This window comes from Cuculus canorus, chromosome 3, assembly GCF_017976375.1.
Source record: "Cuculus canorus isolate bCucCan1 chromosome 3, bCucCan1.pri, whole genome shotgun sequence".
Taxonomy (NCBI): domain Eukaryota; kingdom Metazoa; phylum Chordata; class Aves; order Cuculiformes; family Cuculidae; genus Cuculus; species Cuculus canorus.
Genome location: NC_071403.1, coordinates 65,406,246 through 65,429,735, shown reverse-complemented (window position 1 = coordinate 65,429,735; position 23,490 = coordinate 65,406,246). Strand labels below are relative to the sequence as shown.

Here is a 23,490-nt window from a genome sequence, read left to right as displayed (position 1 = left end):
AATTGCTTTATTTCTTCTGATTGCCCCTTCAAAGAAGCTGGTGTAAAACAAGTGATGGTATTTCCAATAAATGAACTACAAGGAGAGGTAAGGCAGTATTTGCAGACAGAATTAAGAGGCAGTATTTCATACGTAGCTTGCATGGAAGATGTCCTCTACTCCCTTAAAATTACCTGTCCTTGGAACAAAGAACACACACGAGTAGTTTATCTCTTCTGGTGACCCACTAAAACAGGAACAATTGGCTCTGACTGAAGAGGCAGACAAGTAAGGATGGACTATACACAGTAATCTTGCAACTCCCACACTAATAAACAAAGAATGAGGAAAACAAGTTATTTTTATGTTTTCCCTTCAACAATTAATTCTGTCATTACTAATGTATTTGTAGTAACACAAAAATTCATTCCAGGCAATAGTTCTAGGACTGGGAATATTAACCTTGGCCTTTTTGTCACATCATATCTGAGATAAAAATTCTCATTTAAGATCCATGTTAAAAGCCCCATTTTTCAGGAGTCAGAATTTTCTAGTGATGCACATGGGAGAGGAAGCCTGTCCTAGACCATTATTTGCTTCAATTCCTCATATCCCATACCTTCGACACACATGTAGAAATAAGAGAACTTCTCCCACAAATGTACTCATAACCTACTCTTGTAAGCAGCTTCTTTGTAATTTAATGCACACAGTCACCTTAATTTCACAGGCACAAGTTCTCTACAAGAGAAAAAAAGTATATTGCATTCAAGACCCCTCCCCCCCCCCCCGCCTCTTACAAGTCAATTTCAAACTTCAATTTTTTGCAAAACTTCCAACATGGAGGGAAAGCATTCTTCTTGGGAATGGAAAGGATACATTTCACAGGTTAAGATATGCCTTTGTATCTTTATCTGCTGCAGAAAGAGATACTATTCTTTAAAAAAAAAAAAAGAAAAAGACATATCTTTACATTGACTTAAATCTTGACTTTAAAAGGTAAAAATCTGAAATTCCATTATGAAGTTTCATAATTCAGTCATCCAAAGCAAGGACCCTAGTCTCTGTGTTTTTTTTCCCTTTAGTTGATCAGCTGCTGAAGACCGAAGCTTGCATTGTTGTGAGGACAATACTCCTTGGTAAACATTAGCTCCAAGGACTGACATCTTCAGTGTCTGTTGATAAGACTACAAACATGGAAAAAGCATGTAAAATGGAGGAACACACTTTACTACTTCAGAGATCACTCTATCGGTGTGAGAATTTGGGTATCAAATATTTGTGATATTGCTTTATGCAGCCCACAAGTTATTCCCACAGATAACACGACTGTATCAAACAGAAAACTAACTTGTTGATTGGCCTATATGGCCTACGTGATATCTCCAGGGGCAGCTGAAAAAGGTTTGGACAAGAGTTTAGCATGGGACTTTGAATAAGGCAACACAGGTATCTGCCTGAATAAGGCAACACAGGAATAAAAATATTTTATTCCTATCAATATAGAACTGTACTTTTCAACTTATGCTATTATAAACAAAGATGACAAATCACTGGTCAGACTAAATATACAGTTGGTTTTCAAAGCATCTTTTCTATATTGATGAAATATCCAGAAGGTAAATTTTGACAATGATTAAAAACACATCCTGTTGTGCACAGCATGCAGTTCATTGGAATATAGCTCTTTGAACATGACTATGTTCCAGATGATTAAAGATTTCTTCTTCTGTTTCTGGAGTGAGCTGTATATTATCTTTGATTGGAGACAACGGATCTGGCTTTTTACAAGAAGGAAGTTTTTTGTACTCTCTGCACAAAAGAAAAAAAAACAAACCGGAAGAATGTTATGAGATTATGTTTCTAACCAGAGGCCTTTAACTACCCCACTCATTTATGAATAAGTCCAAAATAAAAATTGTTGGTGGAAAGTTTTAATTTCAGTTTGACTGCAACTGAACAACTTCACTGAAAGTTATTTCAACACTTCCAATTATCCTTTGACAGAACGATAGCTTTAAATCTCATATCTATTCTGTGAGTCTTGACATTAGAACAGAATAGATTAGTGTCCCATATGACTTATTGGCCATCAGACTGTACAATTCAAAGGTTAATTTATAAACATTTTAAAAATCTGAAAAAACCCCCTCCAATTAACAGAATACTCAGAGCTAAGTAAATCCTGTTAGGGAGAAAAACATTTTGCAAAATAAATTAAGAGAAATATCCCTTAAAACTAGTAAACAAGTCCTTTATTCACATAGAAATAAATAGAGTAATATATAGTAAATAATATATACAAAAATATATATCCCCAGTAGATACACAGAAGTTACCAATCAATCAAAACTAGGTGGATAAAACATGGAGGTTGGAAGTTAAGGCTTCCAGCTACCAGCAGAGAAAAGTAACAGAGTGCCATCTAGGCTCATTCTGTCTTATCTGCCTGTATTCTGATAAATCAAAACATGCTCCCTGCACTTCCTCTTGGAAACTGGCATTCTTAACATGCATCAAGAGGATAATAAAAAGTAAGATTCCTAAGAATGTTAATACCACAAATAATATTTTTAATCCAAAATCAGTTGTATATTCCTAATAGCCTATTGTAAATCCTAAACTTACAAAAATACACCCATCTGACTTAGCACATGCTCACCAGTCTCACATCTATTACTCAGAGCAAAGAGAATATTTCTAGTTATGTTAAAATTAAATGAACTACTTCAATAAATGGGGTTTTTTTATCTGAGTGCTTTTCCTGGTTAGAAAGAAAAAAGTAATTAGAAGAGCATATTTACCCTAAATCATACTTCATGGTTTTATCAAGCCTAGGAAACTGAAAGCTTTTACGTTTTTTTTTTTTGTTTTTTTTTTTTTTTTTTTTGCATTGTGTGGAGGAGACCTGTAGGGTCTTGTTTTGAAAATTGTTTCTTTGTGGTAGGGGAGAGGGGGAAGTATACACAGTGCTAAGTAAAGGGTTAAACCAACTCACCTCTTAAACTGGAAGTTCTTCCAGAGTTCACTAATGGTGGCTTGCATTTCCAGCTTATTTTCATCATCACAGTGATTTCTCTTCTGCACAGGTGACAGTTTCCTACTTAATCCACTTACTTTAGCTGGTATCAATGGTTTGAGCTTTGTTACAATATGCGACCCTATACACCTGGGTTTATGTAAACCAGGAACCTGTGAGATTTTAACATTACAGGACAAATAGTTAAAATGACACTGTAAGCAACAGATAGTATGCTGCAAAGCTTATAATAAAAAATGAAGTGCTTTACATTGTGTTGGTATAATGCAGTTTGAACTGCCACAACAAGGTAATTTAAATATCTTCTACAATCTAAAAAGTGGCATCTTGAACATGTTAGACGTAATTTAGCTGTAAGAACTGGCAAACTAGTTTGCATAGGTCTTTGTATCCTAGGATGTTACAAATACTTTTCTTTTGCATGCAGCTTTTAAAGTCCACTGAATATTTATTTTCTCATCCATTTACAGGAGAGCACAACAGAAAAAAAAAACCTCTTCAATGTCAGCTTCAGGATTCTAAGAGAAATTTCTCTCAGGGATCACTGTGATACAATATGATTCAATTTTTCATGAAATCTCAGTAAAGAAGAAATAGCAATATGATTAACCCAAGGATCATTTGGCCTCTAGCCAGACCATCATATCCAGGTTCTCTACCTGGAAATGAAAACAGCTGTGCTTGGCCAGAATATCTCTCTCAAATGTAACCAGGCTTAAGTTCACACACTTAAAAATACATGGTTTCATTTTATTATTTATTCTAGCTATTCACCACCCTTATTATTAAAAAAGTATGTGCCTCATTTTCAATTCACTTATCAGTTTCTAAGCACTGAATCTGTTTTTTAATACTTACAAGCACATGAAACTCATTTTGACATGACCTAATTCCTATTATTAAGTCAGACAGTGCCAATTTTACATTTCACGTTCTCATCGCTACCAATAATCTCTTAGATTAATTTGTCTGAGATCACTATTAGGCTAACTGGCTGACAGCTACTCAGACTATCAGCTTTCTAATACTGATACAATGTTGTTGATAATCTTTGCCTTCTCAAACTTCATGAACAAAATGAATGAGTTTATTTTCACCACAGAAGAAACACACTAAACATCTGTTTACATATGATGTTTATAATACATCAATACTTCCATACTGTGTATTACTCAATATTGATTTACTATATTCATTCTACCAATATACTTTTAAGGTGAGCAAAACATATTAAATACATTTTTTAAAATGAAATAAAATTCTGAATCCCAGGATGATTTCATTTCATTGCTCAGTTTTGCTGAGGAGAAGTGGGCAAAATACCAAACTAATGAAAAAGCATCAATTTTTATAATTAGGTGTTCCAGAATAAAACGGTAAACTCTAGAAGTTACTATAAAGAACCACAAGATGTCACCATTATACAAAAAACACAGCATACTTGTTAGGGAGAGAGAAGAATGTGATTTTTAGCCTGTCTATGATAAAGAAGTCATTAGGGGTATACACAAAATAATGAAAGCATCTGTGTTTGACTTATGAATATTTTGGCCTATTCTAATGACAATGCCTGAGGAGTCAGAGCACTTTTAGCTGTTAAGGTGTTAGTACTTTTGTGAACTAGACAAATGGGGGAAAACTCTTGGAAATGTCACAAAGACAAGGGACGTGGATTTATCCTTAAATACCTAAGAAACCACATAAAAGTCAAATTACAGGTGCCCAACAAGTAGGATAAATAACCGAAATGAATGGTCTGAAAGAAAAGTGATTGTCCTTCCATACTGATTCATTTGTGTTTAACAAGACTTTTAACAATTAAACAAGAAATGTTGACTAAAACCTTCCCAGATTTTTAAATTTGAACGCACTCTTTCCAGTCAAAGTGGAAGGAGACTGCTAAACTAGCACATTTATCAAGATAAGCAATGTAATTAGGTTGTATCCTGTGGCTGTAACTGGATTATGAACAAGACTACAATTTGCATGATAAAACATCTGTATTTATTGTGCCGAAGGAAAATGAAGAAATTTTTTTTTTTTGCCTTAGCTTGGCTTCTTATCTTATACTGAAATGTTTAAGATCCCCAAAGAAGTTGCAGCTATTGTATCGATTATAGATGGCCTGGTTAAAGTGTATCTCACCTCTCATATAAACAAAAAAGAACAGAGTTTTCTCTTGCCAACGTATGCATTGCTTAAGATTCTGACATTAAGAGTTCTAGTATTAACTAGTAGAACTCAAAAAGTGATTTTCAGAGTTTAATAGAGCTCATAGTAAAGTTAAAAGAATTCTTACCTTGGTCTTTATTATTGTATTTTTTCTTTTGGTTTTAACAGCAGAAAATACTGGAGACAGAGTACATTGATCATCAGCCAGTTTTGAAGTAGAGTCAGATTCCTGCATTGAGAGAAAATTCATTTAGTTTTAAAATAGGTTGTTTTCCTCCTCCACCTCTAATGTATATTTTTATGTCTATACATACATACTTTAAAAGGTATAATGTTTTCAGCAATTCTAAGAATGTATACAGAAATCTGGGCTTATTTTCAGCAAGCAACCCTATGGTGACACACATGCTTTCTGAAAAGGCTTCTTCAGGGAATAACAAAAGCAGAAGACAAAACCTATCCTACCAGGGTTTTGTATGACCCACTGCAGTGATAGCAGTAGAAAGACGGAGGAAAAACTAAAGCTAGAGAACAGACTTGCTCTAAGCTGGTAAATCAATCCATTCTACACACCTACGTTAAGCATTTACAAGTTTTGTTAGCATAAGCTGCATAACCTGCAGGGCATAATTTTCGAGAGAAGACTCTGCTGCCTAATTTCTTTTAAAGTGAAAGCAAATACTGAAACAATATCTATTTTTCTTACTTCTGCATCTGAACTGTTGTTAGACACTTGTGATATTTCTGAAGACTCCAAACTGTGTTCTGATGGCTCACAACACCTTTGAGACTGTGATGTTTGTTCCAGTTCTGTTAAGAGGAGGGATTCTTCTTCCAGTTTGTCACACACTGCCCTACTCTCTGTTTGTACCCCACTAATCTGATCTTCCTGGGATACATAGTTGCTTCTCCATTGGCGAAACTGCTGTGAAAACACATGAGATGGACCAGGATTTCCTGAATTATTCACGAGGCTGCTAAACCACCGGAAGCAATTTTTCTGTGTTTCTCCAGGAGCTGTACAGATAGTCCTTGTTGATTTTTCAGTTTCTGAAAAAGGAGAAGCACCTTCCCCTACATGTTTTATTTCCTGTTCCTGGCAATCCCGCTCAGCATCTTGAGTTAGATCATTGTCATCCTTCTTTGCTCTACCATCACACATAATTGCATCATTGCAGAAAAACCTAAAGAAGTAGGAAGAGGTGAAGGCAAGGGAGAAGAAAGTTACTGCAAACAAGCATGCCATCCCCAAAATCAGATAATTGTCTCTATCTAATTTTATTTTTGTTGTGTGCTTACAGACAAATTATTTTGACAATAGGCAAAGTCTTATCTCTGTTAGGCACAACTGAACGTATAAAAAAGAAGGGGGAAGCATGGGTAAATATGCCATTCGTTGCCTGAAATGCTAATAAGGTTCTTCATCTGACAAAGGGAAATATCTAGAAATCCTACAGAATTTAAGACTATATTCTTTAATTATCATTAAGCTAAAACAGTAGTGAAACACTTCAGCACCTCTTATCAAGTTCTTTTCAGCGCTATAGCAGCAGCTCCTAAAAATAAGAACAAGTCAGAGCTTTTTAAGAAATTGAGCATTGCTTTAGAGGAGAACCTACCATGGTCAACTCTTAGTTTTTGATGCAACATAACAAAACTTCCAGTTCAGGAAAGCATGCATTAAAGCTAAAGAATGCCAGTATTAAGGCTTTTCTGTAAAATTACACTGCTCAAAAATATTCAAATTATTTAAGATAAAAGTTATACAATAAGAGAAATAATTGTGACAATGCTTTGTAGAACCAATTCAAGTAGCTGTGGCTAAATGCAATCAAAAAAACCATGACACAGCCAATTGGAAAAACCTGACAAACCCTAAGTCACTCTTCACAAAGTGCTAGTACAGAAATCAGGTGCATCTGCTGAATGGGATAGGACAGGCATAGGTGTTTGTCAGACAGTATGACCAGGTTTGTCTTCACTGAAATAAACAAAAAAAACTGTTGACATAAGCCAATAAATTCACTAACTGCTTACAAATTTGACACAAAGCTGCTGCTTGCTTTTCTTTTTTGTTTTGAGATGTCATATGACCTTTACTGGGAAAAGAAATATGACCAATTCCTAATTTTGAAACGCAGAGGCTAGACTGTATTGAAAGTCTCACAGTCTTCATTCATACCACAAAAAAAGGACATTTTATCCAACTGTCTCACACATAGATAGCTTGCCTAGTGCAAAGGCTTCTCCCACCACAGCTCAGGCGTATACATGTATATTAATACAGTTGCATAAAAAAGCCTGAGGTAGCATTCTTCTCATTTTCACTATTCAGGTTATTCCAGCAGCTGGGACAGTGAATAGTATTTTGCTACTCATTAAATCATGTGATGCAAGCATACCTGCTTCTTGTTCCTGGAACAATTACAGCATCTTTCTCTGTGTTTTTCCTTTGTAGAAAGGAAGCAAATTTATTTCTAACTCTGGGCAGGGAGTTAGAGCTTTCTTGAGTGACAGAATTCCCTGAAGAATCAAGGCTTCGCATTGCTGAGACACTCTGTGCTTGACCATCATAATCACTCTCCTTGAATTTTTTTGCTTTTGAAAATGAATATTGGTTCATAAGATCTCCATCCGAGACGACTTCTAAATCTAAAGACAATTGTAGAAGCATGCTCTAGAATTAAGCAATCATGAGAGAACTGAGCATCATGTATTTACACTCACAGGCTTAAAGAGAATAATAAGATCTGGTAGGAACATTCTTGACGTTACAGTTTATAAGTCTTTAACGCTACTTTCCATGAAAAGATAGACAGAGTGAAGGAGAGCAGCTGAATGAAACATGAGGTTTGTTTGGGTTTTTGGTTTTGGTTTTTAAACACTTTGAAAACAAAACTAAATTTGACTTAAACGCAGCTTGCTAAATCAATTACAAATTTTGGTAAACCAGGAAAACATCAGCAAAAAAAGGTACCCTAGTAGCATAATCAGAAAGCAAAGGAAGCAGAGGAAAATACTTAAATTATCAGGCAAATCACAATGGCAACCAAGAAGTGCCCCTTCTGTTACAAGTCTGCAGTTTATTTCAGCATGTACAATGTAGGCAGTATAGAAGACAAGATAGCACAGATTTACTACAGAAACTGAGAAAGCTGGAGGAAAGAATACCTATAGAGGGGATACAAGTAGCACAGTGTTAGAGGGGTACAGAAAACGTGCTTTAAATTTTCTGTCTGGCCAAATATCAACTCTAGGAAAAGTAGCCTATTTTAATTTCTTCACAAGCTATTTTAAGACAAATTCAAACAAAAAAATCTAAAAATAGAACAGATTATATTAAGCATAACTACTTCAAATTGAAACTGAAGTTTTACAGCAAACTAAAGAAAATTAAATTCAGTGCTGCTGAAAGTTTGCTGTCACCCTTAATTGTTACACAGGCTTAATATTATGGCTCATTAGTCTTGCAGTTTGTTAGAAAGAGAATACAGACAGTAAGTTAGGCCTCTAAAACCTCATGCCGTTAACTCAAAGATACAATCTTCTTTCCCCACAGCCTTCACTGTTATTTACATATTTATTTTAATAAAAACATACCACTCCTTGGCCTTTTTGCCAAGAACTCTTTGCCTGGAAGTTTTAGTCCTTTAACACTAATTATCTTCTCCATGCCTTTGGTTGTTGGTTTATCTAGTAAATGCATTTTATGATTAACAGTCTGTGTATTAAGGCCAAGCTTGTAGTCTCTGCTCCAAATGCTATTTACATGATTAGCATGTCTGTCATTCCAACCAGAACTTCTCTGCTGCACAGGCTACAAAGAGAAAATTTAAAAAGCAAGACATAGGTTTATAATTTTGCCTTCTACTTAGGATTTAGCATATAAGGACATTTTGACATTTGCACCACAAAAAGAGTGACATATACTACACGAGCATTTACTTTTTTATCCACACACTTGTCATGCTATCCATAAAAATTCTCTTTTGTGCTGTTATGACTTCTTCATTCCAATATGGTGCAAGTGACTAACTGTTCCTCTTAGACAAAATTCTAAGTTTAAATTTTATTTCTATTCAGAAAACCTAATTTGGGAAAATACTTTCCTCAGAGTTATATATATGTAAAAGATCCAAATCTGAGTGTTCTTTTTTAAATCAGTTACTTCTGTCAATAGCATTAAGGACTTATCAAAAAAGTCTGAAAGTAAAACAAACATTGAAGTAAAATGCCATGAAAAGTAAGATTTCACCTGCACAGAGAATGAGAAATAATATGTATGGGAGCATATAGTTTCCATAATAGCAGAATAGCTTTCACTGCCAAGTCAGTTGCAGATAACATTCAATCACATTTTTCCATGGATGTTCACACCCAAATCAAAATGTTAATATACAGCTTCAGAGCAAAGATATTACCTGTGCAGCGTCAGGGTTATAATTATCAATTTGTTCCATTGTATCAATATCAATGTTGCCAATGGCAATTTGAAAAGCAGTATTATCTCCAAAATGCCTGTTCCCATCACAGTAAAGGAAAACATCTGGATATTACATTCCATTTCAACAACTGTAGCACAAAATTTAGACAAGCTGTTTCCCATGTTTGTGCTAAAAAGTATTGCTAGAGGATTAATCGAAAGCATTAATACTACTATTCGTGACTCAGTCTGGTGCAACAGCAATTGCAATAGATCTGCAGTGCTCGGAAAAATCTCAAAATCCAACAGGAAAACCTTTAATCATCAGCAGGAACGTTACCATCTCTTTCCTTCCTAATCTGGAAATGCCAGAGTTTAGGTGGTTTGAAGAACACACAAAGCCAGCAACTATTTCAACAGTTCCCTCACTTTCTTCACTTTCCTAATTTTCCCTTCTGAAACTTATACTGCGTAAATGTGGCAAAATGCTACTTGTTCTACAGGAAGATAAAACATTTCCTGGTAAAACAGGAAATACTTAGATTGGGGAATGAGTTGAACATGGATTGCAAAAATTAAAATCACAGAGATTATAACCCACTTAACACATGGAGAAATTAAAGACAGCTGTAAAGTGGCTCAAACAGTTCACATATAACCTATATTTAATGAGGTACATTCTAAAAAGAAAAAAAAAACCAAAACAATAACTTCTGCCTGAAGAGATATGTCAATGACAGGTCATTAAGTTACCCCCGGCACTTTTAATAAAATCAGAGCAAAAGAGAAAAGAGGGGGAGGGAATCAAAGCACTTTCTAAGATTACAGAAAAGCTAGATGTTAGTCAATGGCAGACACGCAATGAAAAATGTAAGTACAACATGGATGCAATGAAAAGTATAAGACAACACATCCGTTCACCCTTACTTTCCCACTCTGTTGTTTCAATACAAAGGATACCGTCCTGCATAAATTAGTGTTTCTGGATCAACATCATCTTCATATGCATTCAGAGGAATTAATTTTCTGTTGATAGGATCAAAAACTAACTGATAAAGAAATGTATTATTGGCTCGTATAAAACCCTCTAGGTATTCTTCTGATACTGTTATATTCATCTTCAAGTACTGCCCCATTTTCTTAATAACCTGTCAAAAAAAACCATTGCTTAGCAGTTTCATTTAAGCAGGTTACATAAACCATTACATACATTTCAATTATTAAGTATCTTTACTTGTAATTAAATGTAGAAAGTGAGTACTGTTACAACAAGTAGATTCAAGTCAAACAGGGAAAAGGAAAAAAGTTTTATATGTTATTTCCCCCACTCTTAAGTTGGTTACAATCACATCAATATAACAATTTAAATCTTTATAAATACTTCTTGTTCAACAAAGAAATACAAAAATAAAGAACAGAAATACAGAGCATCTCCTTGAGGTGTATTTGTGAAAATGAATGCATATCAAATTTCATCTTTCAAATTAGCAGAACACATACGCAATAATTGGATGTTTTTAGGATAGAAAAAAGCAAAACTAATACAATTTCTCTCCTCTTCATCACGAAAAACTACATATTGATCCAGTAGCTCCTCCTGTATATTGTTACTGCACTACTCTAAAAGAAGTTCCTAATAATTCATTGACCTCTACGTTTTCCAATTTCACAGATGGCAGATTATGTCTTTCTGAAGAGCAAGTTTATAACACTCCTAGCAGCAAGACTATCTCCCTCTCTCCAAATAAAACAGCTGTGTTTAGCTCAGAACTTGACATTGTTCTAAAGAACAGGTTTAAAAATACTTCTTTTAGTATTTCTCCTTAAGAAGAAGTCAAGAACCCTTTGCGTTTTCAATTCAGTGTTAATTTCACATATACTGCTGTAGGCCGTCAAAACAACAACAGACAAAGCAAATCCAAGTTTACCTTTATAATATCTGGATTGTTGGCCAATTTGATTAACTTGCAGGCTTTAGCTAACCCGATTCCATGAATTGATGGGAGGTAGTCACAACCAGAAAGAATACACATGTAGCGGAATTTCTCTTCTGTAAACACATTCCCAAGCTGCTTGCAGTTTCCTAGTCGAGCTTGATCTACCTCTAATCCATTTCCAAACTTGTCAATTTTCAGAAACACCTGGAAATTAAGAGGAAGTGAAAACAATTTTCACCTACATAACCTGGACTGCTGCATTTGATGGAAACAAGAGAGGCTGAGTGCTACTCTCATCTGTTTCCATCATCTACTGTAGAAGAGTAAATCCATACATCAAATACTGTTGGCAACCTCAAAATCTGTTTTTAAGATAGAAGTAAAGGCTCTCAGTGTTTTCTTCCATACCTTTTTACATCCAAAAGCTAAAAGATCAGAGTCTTCTGTAATTATAGCTTGAACCATGCCAGTCTTATTAAGATAAGCCAACTGAGCATCAGCTTCATAAGGAGCAACAATGCAATCAACAGCTCGGACTCGTGCAGCCTGTACATAAACAAAAAGATTACAAGTATTTTGCATCAATTTTCAGTAATTACCTTAAAGGCATTGGAACACATAAGAACTTCTACCTTAAAAAACTGAAACCGTGATCTTTTAAAATCACTCCACCCATTAGAGCCCAATACTTCATCTTCAAAACTCAAATTTCAAGCAGCTTAGACCTATATAGATCAGTTTACAAAAAACACTTCCTGTGGCCTGTAACACTATGCTCACTCCACCTGACCACAGAAGCAAGCTTCACTCTCATGCAATTGTATTCTGGACCAAGAAAAACAGCACTAGAACAAATGTAATACTACTATGATAAAGATTCTGTGACTGCAGTGGGAGGACAGCAAAAAACTACTAGAAATGTTCTAAAGCAAAAACTTTTTTTTTTGTAGTCTCAGGAACTAGCCCATGGTAAAAAATTAAAAAATTTTGTTTAGTTTTTATGCGGTAAAAGTAAAACTTAAGTGTTATCAAAGTCAGTTCATAGCACTAAGAAGTGTATAAATAATGATGATGCTTCAATTGAAATACAACTGGGCATAGTAAACTTGAAGCAATGTGAAAGCTTGTTAACTGTGCCTAACATAACCCAATATATGCAGGACAGTTAGAGGCTAAGAAGGGAAGGAATATGTTTCTTGCATACATAGAAGAGGCAGTGATCCAGCCATACAAAAGGAGACTAAGAAATGCTACCTACTGCTTAATTTTTTTCTTAAAAACTGTTGGTATCAACAGCATTAACAACTTACTTTAATAACTTCATGAGCCATAACATGGGTAATATTTACACTGCGCCCAAAACATTCCCTAGCTTCTGACAGTCTCCCTTCCTGCAATAATTGTTTCCCCTTCAGAAGATTTGTTTGACGTTTCCTGAAAGATAAAACAAAAATATCCACTAGTCTCAGATTATTTTTCATTCAAAAGAACAAGTAGTAGGAAGGACTGAGACTCGTAGGTTTTGCAGATGAACGCTTCCCCGCACTTCTACTCCATATTTTTTTTTTAAAAAAAACAAGACATTGTACTTACAAGGATCATTAGACAGGCATTTTGAAATGCACAATATTTTCTCATAAAACAGTGACAACTCAAGAACTGAAATCAGCAGCATAAAAGAAGAGATGTGCCTACTCTCAGGTTGCAGTAAAATAAAATTTGAGAGTACCTGATATTAGATACTTAGTGGTTTAGAGGACAGAAGGAATCATTTCCTTCATTTCAAATACTGGAAATTGTTTGCTCCACGCTGAAGAAAGCATAATGTCCCATGAGAATTTATAAATAAAAACCACTAAGGAAAAATTCTCACTGCTTTAGTGAGAACTCTCATTATACAAGGACCTGAAACCAAATCTGAAACAAGTTCATCTGATTATTAGTAGAGAAAAATGAGGTAGTGTTATTTTAAAATAAAATTATATTGGGAAGAAATATTTTTGCCCAGACATCACAAGGATGGGTAAACTAAAACCTTTAGTACATTACAGGAATTAATTCTCAGAGGTTTACTTCCTTCCTCTATAAACGTGCTTTCATTTATGATGTGCATTTCTATTTTTGGAATAAAACCTCTAAGAAGGTTTGTATGATTTTTAAATGTAAACTAAACCAGACAAAACTACATTGCAGGGAAGTTTAGCAGAGATTGATACCTAGCTGAATTCTGAGGTGTTACAACTTGCTTTGCTTGCTAATCAATACAGTTCACTACTTTAAGTACTTACTCTCGTCGGGCCTTTTCCACTTCCTTCTTAGAAGGCAGAGTGCATCCATCAAACACCAAAATTGGTTTAATTCCAAATGAGAGGAGCATATCAACAAGTTTCATACAGAAAGCTACATAACTGTATCAAAGAGAACAAAAGTAAGAAAAAGAAAAACTTTATTGTTAATCAAAGTATTCTGTATTATTTGCGTAAAAGGAGAACTGCAAGTTTAGGACTAACTATTGTTCAAGGATCTTAATGAGCTATATATTTCCCTAGCATCACAAAAAGATTAACAACATTTAAACGCTTTTTTTGGCAATAGAAATGCCCCACCTCCCAACTCGGAACTGGACTGACTGCTCCCTACTCCTACACAAAATGAAATAAGAACTTAAGTACAATTCAGTTTGATTTTGCTACATTAGGATTCAACATAGCCAAAAGATTTACAAGTTAAAACATGGATGAGCATTTTAGTTTCGGCAACTCTATTTATAACAGCCAGGGAAGCAGGAGGCAAACAAGCCCACTGTACATTATCTTTCCTTAAATCCTTGTGAAAGTCAGACTAAATGATCTTCCGTAGAGTTGGAGCAGTGATGGGGTACCAAATTTCTCTTTGTGGTACCATCCACCCTTCTCTCCAGACAGCTGATACATGCTACAGACAGACATGCAAGCATATCGTCCCATGCTAAAAAATACAGGTCCAGTGCTGAAAATATTCCAAAAGACAAGAGTTTCCCAAACTGTAATAACAGTACTAACACCACTAACACCTGTAGTAACACTGTACTAACACCTCCTGGTCACTACATCTTTCGTACACTGCCCAACTGTACACCGTTAGTACAGATAGGCAGTGTACGAAAGACGGTGTAGTGACCAGGAGGTAAACCTCCACTGCTTTCCAAGCTTGTCCCTTCTTAAAATATTTGTAGGGAATTCCAGGCTTTACGTATTCCCTTATACCTCCTTACTTGTTTCTACAGTTCTGTATGAGATTGTTTCACTAGCTGCACAAAACTAAAATCTGATAAGTGCTGGTAAATACTACGTGCATTACAACAATGCAATGACAAATGAAGTCAAGTTTGTGTTTTCTTTCAGGGACACTGTTTAAAAAAGAAAAAGCAACATTTACAGTAGGAGGCAGGGAGGGGAGAATGGGACTTTGGAGCACTTAGAACATGGATGCGAGCACTGAAGAAACTGGATGCAAGCACTGAAGAAAATGAATTTAGAGCTACAAAACAAATAAAAAATACCCATGATTTTTGAAAGACAGAAGGAAATAGGATTGTAGCTATATAATACTCTGATTCAGATTAATTTTAAAGTGTCAAAGGACTCTCTACATTATAGTTAAGGTGCCAGTATAAGGTCAGTGTTGATATGTGCATGGAAACAAGATTTGGTCATAAAATATTCATGGAGTTAAACTCAACTGTTCCAAAGTTTCCTATGACTATTAATGTTTCTCCTGTCAGTCAATTTCTTTCTCAACTGAATTATATCTCAAGACTCAGAGAGATCTCCAATATCTTCAAGAGCAGGTAGCAAGAGTTGGATTAAACTCCACAGTTCTTTATATCAACAGAAATTGGAGTTAAAGATTTGAACCCATTTGCAAACCACCAACTCTTTCTTGACTACAAACATTTAAACAAAATTTCGTAAGTTAATTTTGATCTAGACTAATCGGTGTATCTTTATTTCCGAGAAGATAAAGATTAACCTTCTTTAAAAAATATATTCAGTTTAGAACAAGAGTTCAACACAGTTTTCCAGAGATGGGAATGGACTTACGCAAACTTGATCTAAGCTCCAAAGCTGACCTTGAAATACAGCAACAATTTGTTTGTTTCCTTCCTTAGAAATAACCATACAAGTGAAAAATCCATGTTACATTAGAAAAGCTACTCTTACTAAAAATGTAGCATGTTAAGCAAAACCCTCACACTTTATGCAAAACACAACACATATATTAGAATTCCTCAGTATTATTACAACTTTTGTCATAGCAGTGTTTACAACCTATCACTTCATACAAATAAGGTTCCTGAAAAAAATACTAGACTTGAAATGCATGGATTGCATCTACAGATTCTTACTAGAGAGATTAGATTATATATGAGAACAAGACATACTGGGAAAAAAAAACTAACTCACCTAACTATTGATGGTTTAATAAAAATATTTTAGAGAGGGTTTTTCCCCAAAATATATTCTTTAATGTTTGTTTTGCACAGCTGGAAAGCTATTTATCAACACTTCAATTGCCAAAAAGTACCACTGGGACTGAGAATTCAGAAGCAACAGTAAGTAGTGAAACTGCTTTAACTTAGTTTATAGTTGAAGAAATGCCAAGCTAACAAAACTTAGATTTGTAAGAGAACCGAAACCAAAATATAACAAAGACTTACAGATCTGTTGGCTCTCCTCGTGCCAGCTTTTCAGCACAAGCATAAGCACCTTTGTGCAGCCAACAGTAGGTGTCCACAGCTACTGTCTGCCCCTTGTATTTCTTCACGTGGGTAGGTTCAGCAGCTTCCTTGATAAACTGGAGCAGGCCTTGAATCCCCATAATGTTGCTTAAACTGCTGTCAGGAAAACAAAAAATTGTAAGCGCAAGGCTGAGACTTGATTGTTGCACGAAGGAATGTCAGGTCAGGCTGTGGGCAGGGTGCTGGGACAAACAAGAGAAACCTGGCCGATACTGAAAACACCAGCAAATAAAAATCTGCAACTTATTTTGGAGTTTTAGAAAGTAGGCATCTTTTATCAGGCCTGGGCAACACGAGGGAGCGACCTTCATCAGTCGTCTACAGCGAGACAAAACTGGTTATGGAGCTTATTTCACACTTACATGCATATATATAAATTTTCCCAGAAATCTTATGCATATTCTATGACTTCCCTAATTTTAATGCTATTATGAAACTTAACAACAGTCAAATCTCTTGCTAATTCGGAGCCGGCTCCATCTCTGCCTGACATTTCCTTTGAGATATGGAAAGGTTGCAAACAGAGGTGATTACAGCAGACACATCTGCTCAGCACAGATCACACTGAACACAAGACGTTATCATTTTCAAAAAATGATCAGCGTCTGGAAAAAAACGCTGCTTGAAAGAAAACACACTGTCAGCAGGACATTCTGTCTAACCTTTCTAAAATACGATTACTTAGACGAAACTTCACTCTAGTTCAGCTTCAATCAAAACATCCCATTTTGTAACAATAAGTACTAGGTGCATCGCTGCGGGGGCCGAAGGAACGCGGAGCCTTGAAACCCCCAAGGCACAGACAGCCCCCGCTCCGGCCCTCGCTCAGGGGCTCCGCGGCCCTCACAGCCCCCTCCCCGCACCCACGTACCCGCACCGGGACCCGCAGCGGGAACCGCAGCAGTAAGGCAGCTCTCCCGCCTCGAGGCCCCGTCCCGCATGGCGCCTCCACCTCGCCGCGGTCCGGGAAGAAGCGGGAGAAAGAGAGAGAGAGGTAGAGGGGAGCTGAGGGGAACCCCGGTCCCCAACGGCCGCGCCGCCCGCACCTCTCGAGGGGGAGGAAGACGGGAAGGAAGGGGAGGCCTTCACGTCGGCACTCGCTTCGCTGCTCTGCTCCGTTCTGCTCCGCTCCGCTCGGCCGTGGCGCGCGGCGGCCGCCCGGCGCTTTCAAGTAGCGCGCGCTCAGGGCAATGGCCCCGCCCCACCGCCGCGAGGGACTACAAGTCCCGGCATGCCCCGCGCGGCTGGGGAGGGTGTGGGGGGAGTGTGTGTGGGGGGGGGGGGGGGGGGGGGAGTGGTGGTGGAGGGAGGACTGGATGAATGAAGGACTGGATGAGTGAAGGACTGGATGAGTGAAGGACTGGAGGCAGGGGGAAATGAAGGCATGAATGGAGGAAGGAAAGGAGGAAGGAAGAGAGATAGGGAAGGAGAAATAAAGGCATAAATGAAGGGAGGAAGGAAGGGGGGAGGAATAAATGAGTGGAAGGAGGGAGAAATGAAGGAATGAATGAAGGCAGGGAGGAAGGGGGGAATAAATTAATGGAAGGAGGGAGGGAGGAATGAATGAAGGGAGAGATGGATGGAGAGAGAAGTGAAGGAATGAATGAAGGGAAGAATGAAGGAATGAAGGGAGGAATGAATGAATGGAGGAAGGGATAGAGGGAGGGAAGACTGACTGAAGGGAGGGAGGGAGGGAGGGAGGGAGAAATGAAGGGAGGAAGAAAGGGAGAGATAGAGGGTATGAGAAATGAAGGAAGGAATGAAGGGAGGGAAGGAGGAAGGGAGGGAGGAAATAAAAGCCTGAAGCCGTAGCCCTTAGGGCCCAGGCACCCTCTTTAGGGTCACCATGTGCTGGGGTGCAAAGTGGGCAGCCAAGCTGGCTCTGAGCTCCTGATTGTTTTGGAATTGTGCCTGTGTTGGGTGGCAGGGTGTTTTCTGGAACCTTCCCTTTCATTTGAAACAGCTTGAAAGATAAGGATGTACGCTAGAATGTCTGCAGGACAGCCACTGGGGAAAGGGGTTCCGAGGGGACGTGTCATTAAGCGGTAAACCATGAAATGTGCCACTAGCAAAGTGCAGCCAGTTCAAGAATCTGCAAAAACATTGGCAGTCATTTAACACAGTGGAATAGATTTTTTTTCAGAGCTGTAGCACTGAGTCAGCACGTCCTGTGCCAAATTCAGTTCTGCTGTCTCAGTAAAACTGCAGAAAAATGGGGAAACAGCTATTCCTTATGTTGGGACTAACACATATATTTGAAAGCTTAGTCGTGGAAATGCTTCCTAATGCAAATTTTCTATAACCACTAAGTCACTAGTGGAGAAAATCATGGTAAACCTCCTGGAAAGATTGTGTTGTCATAGTGTTTAGCATTCGTTTTCAGTTCTTTCTTTTTATCCTTGGCGACTGGTCACGTCTGTACCCTGTTATACAGAAAAGCTATTCAGGCAGTTATAAATTAAAACAACACTAACAAAACCAGCAGAGAAACCACCATAGGAGAAGAACATATTTCTGCCTGTTGTTTTCTGATAATATTTATACATAAAGAAGCTGAATACCAGTCAGTAAAAATTACTGGTCTAAGTAGAGATATGAGTAAAACCACCTGGTTTTATTATTTCTGTAACCTGTATTCCAAATGAGTCATTCTGAGAAGACTACTGAACAATCTGTTTCTGACAATATTTTTCACACTGATTGCCCTAGATGGGTTCAATTACAGCAAAAGATCCATGACATGCAGTTGAAGACAGTGCACGGATAACAACAATAGAAATGAAAACTGTAAGCATTAAGTATACTGGATTCACATCACGAGACATCACGGATTTTTGATGGGACAAGGGACTGAGTCCTGCAGCTACCCCAGTGAGTGGGGATGTTGAGAGCAGAAGCAGGTCACTGACTGCAAAGGAAGAGCTGAGGGACAGTTAGATCAGTGGAATTCTGGGGTTAATGTAAGAATTGATGGTCAAAGTTAGAATTTAAAATCTGTATTTACATACTATGAGAATTGGTTTAATTTCAAAAAGCTCTGAACGTGCAAATAACATACTGAAATTTGAAGTAATGCAGAAGGGAATTTTACAAGGATAGTCCAACTAAACACAAAAAGGCATACAAATAACATTTTTTTTTGTTTCATAGGTCTAGTTAATGTTTTGGGACGTCTCATGCATGAGTTCCTTTTTAACCCTCTGTTGCATTATCTCATTCTGCCTATTTGACACAATAAACACAATAAACCCTAGTTTGATAGCCAACATGTGGTCTGCACGTACCACAGAACAGGATGACAAAGGACTCTACAGTGCCAGCCTTAATTTCTTCCTACTGACAACAGTAAGCAGTGTAAGGTTAATCTTACTCTAGATGTTTCTTGTTCTCAGGAAATGCATCTTTACATATTGCTAAAGAGATGCAGTCTAGAAACTCAGAAAAGAATGGAGAGAGAATTAGAACAGGAGACTGCGTGTGCAATGGTGAACTGTGTGAATTTTCTCTGCACTCATAAAAACCTGCATGTCCATTTCATTTGTTGAGCTAATAGTCAGATAAGACTGGAACAAATATAAGGATGCGGGCAGATTTCTTACTGCAAGTAAAGAGACCACTGGACCAGAAGTCTTGTTAACAGTCTAGAATAAAAATTACAGCCGCAGCGGAGTAAATTTTTTTATCTACTGATTTTATGTGATGCTTAACTGCTTTATTAAGCTGCTTTTTGTGGAGATCTGTGAAGCGGGTGATTGAATCCTGATCAGGGAACGTGTCTGTCTCTATGAAGAAAGTTTGAGAAATTATGATACTGTCTTAGAAAAAAGGAAAGGTGATACAGATGGAGAGTAATCAAACTAGTACTTCACTTGAAATTTCACATAGTTTGAATATCTGGTACATTTGTAATTACAAACAGGAAATTATTTCTTTCTGTTTATAAAGTTTTCCATTCCTGAGCCACATGATTGTGCATGTCCCTCTCTCCTAAAGTAATAGCGTAATTGCCATAAATAAATAAATGTTGCGTAAATGCAATGACTAGTATAAATGCTATAGCATAATTTCACTTTAGAATACCTTCAAGAGATTTCTTTTTTGTTAATATCCCTCTGTTCCCTACACAGGTAGGAACTGTCTTATGGGCTCATCCTTGTGTGACCTGTTTAATATGTCCTCATGAGATCCAGTCCAGAAGGCCCAGCTAGACATGGAAATGAAGTAAACAGCCCTCTAGAAGTGTGCTGGTCAGAGTACATGGTTATATTTCCCCCACAGGGGCCAGCGGCAGTCATATTAGGCGCAACATAAGCCATCTGAGATGTCAGTACTGCAGTTACACTGCAAAGATTTCAAGTTACAAGTGAATAATAGGCTGTCTGGAGAAAAATGATCAACAACTGATGAGGTTTGAGTTTGAAATATGTAATAAAGCTTCATTTTCTTATTAGTTAACATAAAGGTATGATTGCTTAAATTAAAACAAAATTTGCAGTGAGAAATATGTCTAGGCTGATACCTACCAGGTAACAGTTTATTTTTCTGCTTGACATTTTGAAGTCTGTATAGGTCTTTTGATATTTTGGCTACCTAACATGCATGACTCAGCCAGCAGGGCAGAAAACTGATGTTTCCAGACAGTGGAAAGCAAGAATCAAATTCCATGCATTTTGAAAAGAGCACATCTGAACTGTAATTTCTCTAGAAATGCATAGAAATAGTTTTTCCTTGGTGACAGCATAAGATGTTTTAAAACTGAAAATACTGATTAAATTCCTCTTAACTCTTCTTTTTCACTCCATGATTCTGTCTATATTTGGTATGCTGCAGGAGTTCTAAATTCAATTGCAGTTAGAATTATGTTTGGATTAGGAATGCTTTTTTAAGAATATGTTTTTTATGAATTCTGACCTTTCTTTTTCCCTCAAATTGCTGTGTTCATGGGAAGAACAATAATCAGGATAGACAGTATAATATATCCACATCATTCAAAATGTCATCTACAACTCAATTAAATCTACTCATGACTGTTTTCTGTAGATTACATCAAAAATAGTCATAAGGTGACCCTCAGAGTAGGAAGCACTGTAGCCATGGAACTTGCATTGAAGGAAACCAGAGATACAGAATTCTTGCCCAGTTCTGATTTTTCTTTTTAATCCATTAATCTGAAAGGGTGGATACCCTGGAGCTGAAGAGTTAATACGATACACATTAATTTTGTCCATCACAAATGTCTTCAGCCTCATTATCTATGACCCATCTTCATTACATTTCATGACTTCTATAAAATAGTAGGAGTTTTACACAATGAGTCAAAGGCTTTGTTGGTTTCAGTAAAGCTGTGTTAAACAGGTTAACAGTACTGCTCTTTAAGGTCAACAGTGTCTCTTGCAAGGAAGCACAAGGGTTATTGTCTCTTGGGGCACAACAACCCTATGCAGTGCTACAGACTGGGGGAAGAGTGGCTGGAGAGGTGTACAGAGGAGAAGGACCTGGGGGTAATGGTCGCCAGCCGACTGAACATGAGCCAGCAGTGTGCCCAGGTGGGCAAGAAGGCCAATGGCATCTTGGCTTGTATCAGAAATGGGGTCACCAGCAGGTCCAGGGAGGTTATTCTTCTTCTGTACTCAGCACTGGTGAGACTGCACCTTGAGTACTGTGTTCAGTTCTGGGCCCCTCACCACAAGAAGGATGTTGACGCTCTGGAGTGTGTCCAGAGAAGAGCAACGAAGCTGGTGAGGGGGCTGGAGAACAAGTCTTACGAGGAGCGGCTGAGAGAGCTGGGGTTGTTTAGCCTGGAGAAGAGGAGGCTGAGGGGAGACCTTGTTGCTCTCTACAACTACCTGAAAGGAGGTTGTGGAGAGGAGGGAGCTGGTCTTTTCTCCCAAGTGACTGAGGACAGGACAAGGGGGAATGGCCTGAAGTTCAGCCAGGGGAGGTTTCAGGCTGGATATCAGAAAAAATTCTTCACAGAAAGAGTCATCAGGTACTGGAACAGACTGCCCAGGGAGGTGGTTGAGTCACCTTCCCTGGAGGTGTTTAAGGAACGGGTTGATGAAGTGCTTAGGGACATGGTTAAAGGGAGTGTTAGGAATGGTTGGACTCGATGACCCAGTGGGTCCTTTCCAACCTGGTGATTCTATGATTGATTCTATGAAGTTGTCAGATGATAATACTTTGGGGAGTTATTTCTTTAAAGGATACTGTAGCATTGCAATTTTATTTCTCATCGTTACCAGAGAGAACTAGGAAGTAGCACCATTTTGTGGTGGTTACAAGACTTATGTATACACAATCCTTTCAGAAGTAGCTCATGTATTTGGAGAATTTGCTAGGGCTAGAAATTACTATGCCAAATCCCTGTTGTATGGTTTTCATTTCCTTGAGCAGCTTTGTAATAGTGGCTGGCAGAATAAATTTCACACAGACCTGGAAATGGAAAATGTAGTAGTGAAATTATGCTTCCTTTACAATTGTTTTATATCATGTAATAAAGAAAAAGGGCTATACAGAGTATAGCCATGTTGACCCCTATTGGGAATTTAAGATAGATGCCAAGCTAAGTGTGCTAAAGTATCTCTAGAACTGCTTCTTTCTCAACACCAATTATACAGAGGAAATGAGATCACTAGGTCTGATATAGGCTAACCTTTACACAGCCAAGGCGAAGCAAAATAAATTTTGTTCTCACTATGCAATACAATGGACAACGGCATCTTACAGATTTTTAGTAAACTTCCTTCCCTACATCACCTGGCACTGCTGGAATTGACCTCACTGGGCAGATTAAAATACACAGAATGAAAGCTGGCTCTTTGCCGAAGCTCACAATCAGAGAGTCACCTATGGTCACTGATTTATATTAGTTTTTCCAAACTTTCAATGGATTCCTTATTATTGCTACTATATTGTCTTCACTACTTAAGAATTTGATCACTTTTATTTCAGGAAGTCTGTCTGACAGTTAGTTGGCCCATATAATCAGTACATTAGAAAAGGAGTTTGATTTCTCTCAGACAGATAATAGTATTACAGTTACAGCACCCTCTACCTGCTTTTTACAGAGATTTTCATTTATGGATAACATATTTTCATACTTTTTTTAAGCTTACCAACAGAGCCAGGCCTTAATAGCACCAGCAAACTCATGTACATA

The 23,490-nt window shown here is 37.5% G+C and overlaps 1 protein-coding gene across 6 annotated transcripts in view; it reads right to left on the bottom strand.

Annotated features, from left to right (window-relative positions):
- Positions 1–990: 990 nt before the first annotated feature.
- EXO1 (exonuclease 1) overlaps positions 991–23,490 on the bottom strand; it is a 31,448-nt gene continuing 8,948 nt past the window's right edge. The window contains exons 1-14 of one of the 6 annotated variants that reach the window (XM_054063997.1): positions 17,378–17,497; positions 16,251–16,427; positions 13,840–13,959; positions 12,862–12,985; positions 11,960–12,097; positions 11,543–11,755; positions 10,575–10,762; positions 9,613–9,709; positions 8,792–9,008; positions 7,594–7,843; positions 5,898–6,375; positions 5,319–5,420; positions 2,978–3,171; positions 991–1,791 (exon numbers count right to left, since the gene is read on the bottom strand). In XM_054063997.1, coding sequence (XP_053919972.1) covers positions 1,650–1,791; positions 2,978–3,171; positions 5,319–5,420; positions 5,898–6,375; positions 7,594–7,843; positions 8,792–9,008; positions 9,613–9,709; positions 10,575–10,762; positions 11,543–11,755; positions 11,960–12,097; positions 12,862–12,985; positions 13,840–13,959; positions 16,251–16,411 — 2,424 coding nt within the window. In that variant the 5' untranslated portion in view covers positions 16,412–16,427; positions 17,378–17,497 and the 3' untranslated portion in view covers positions 991–1,649. Of the gene's footprint in view, positions 1,792–2,977; positions 3,172–5,318; positions 5,421–5,897; positions 6,376–7,593; positions 7,844–8,791; positions 9,009–9,612; positions 9,710–10,574; positions 10,763–11,542; positions 11,756–11,959; positions 12,098–12,861; positions 12,986–13,839; positions 13,960–16,250; positions 16,428–17,202; positions 17,349–17,377; positions 17,498–23,490 lie in introns of those variants that run through there. The other 5 variants (XM_054063996.1, XM_054063999.1, XM_054063998.1 and 2 more) reach the window with 5 other exon arrangements.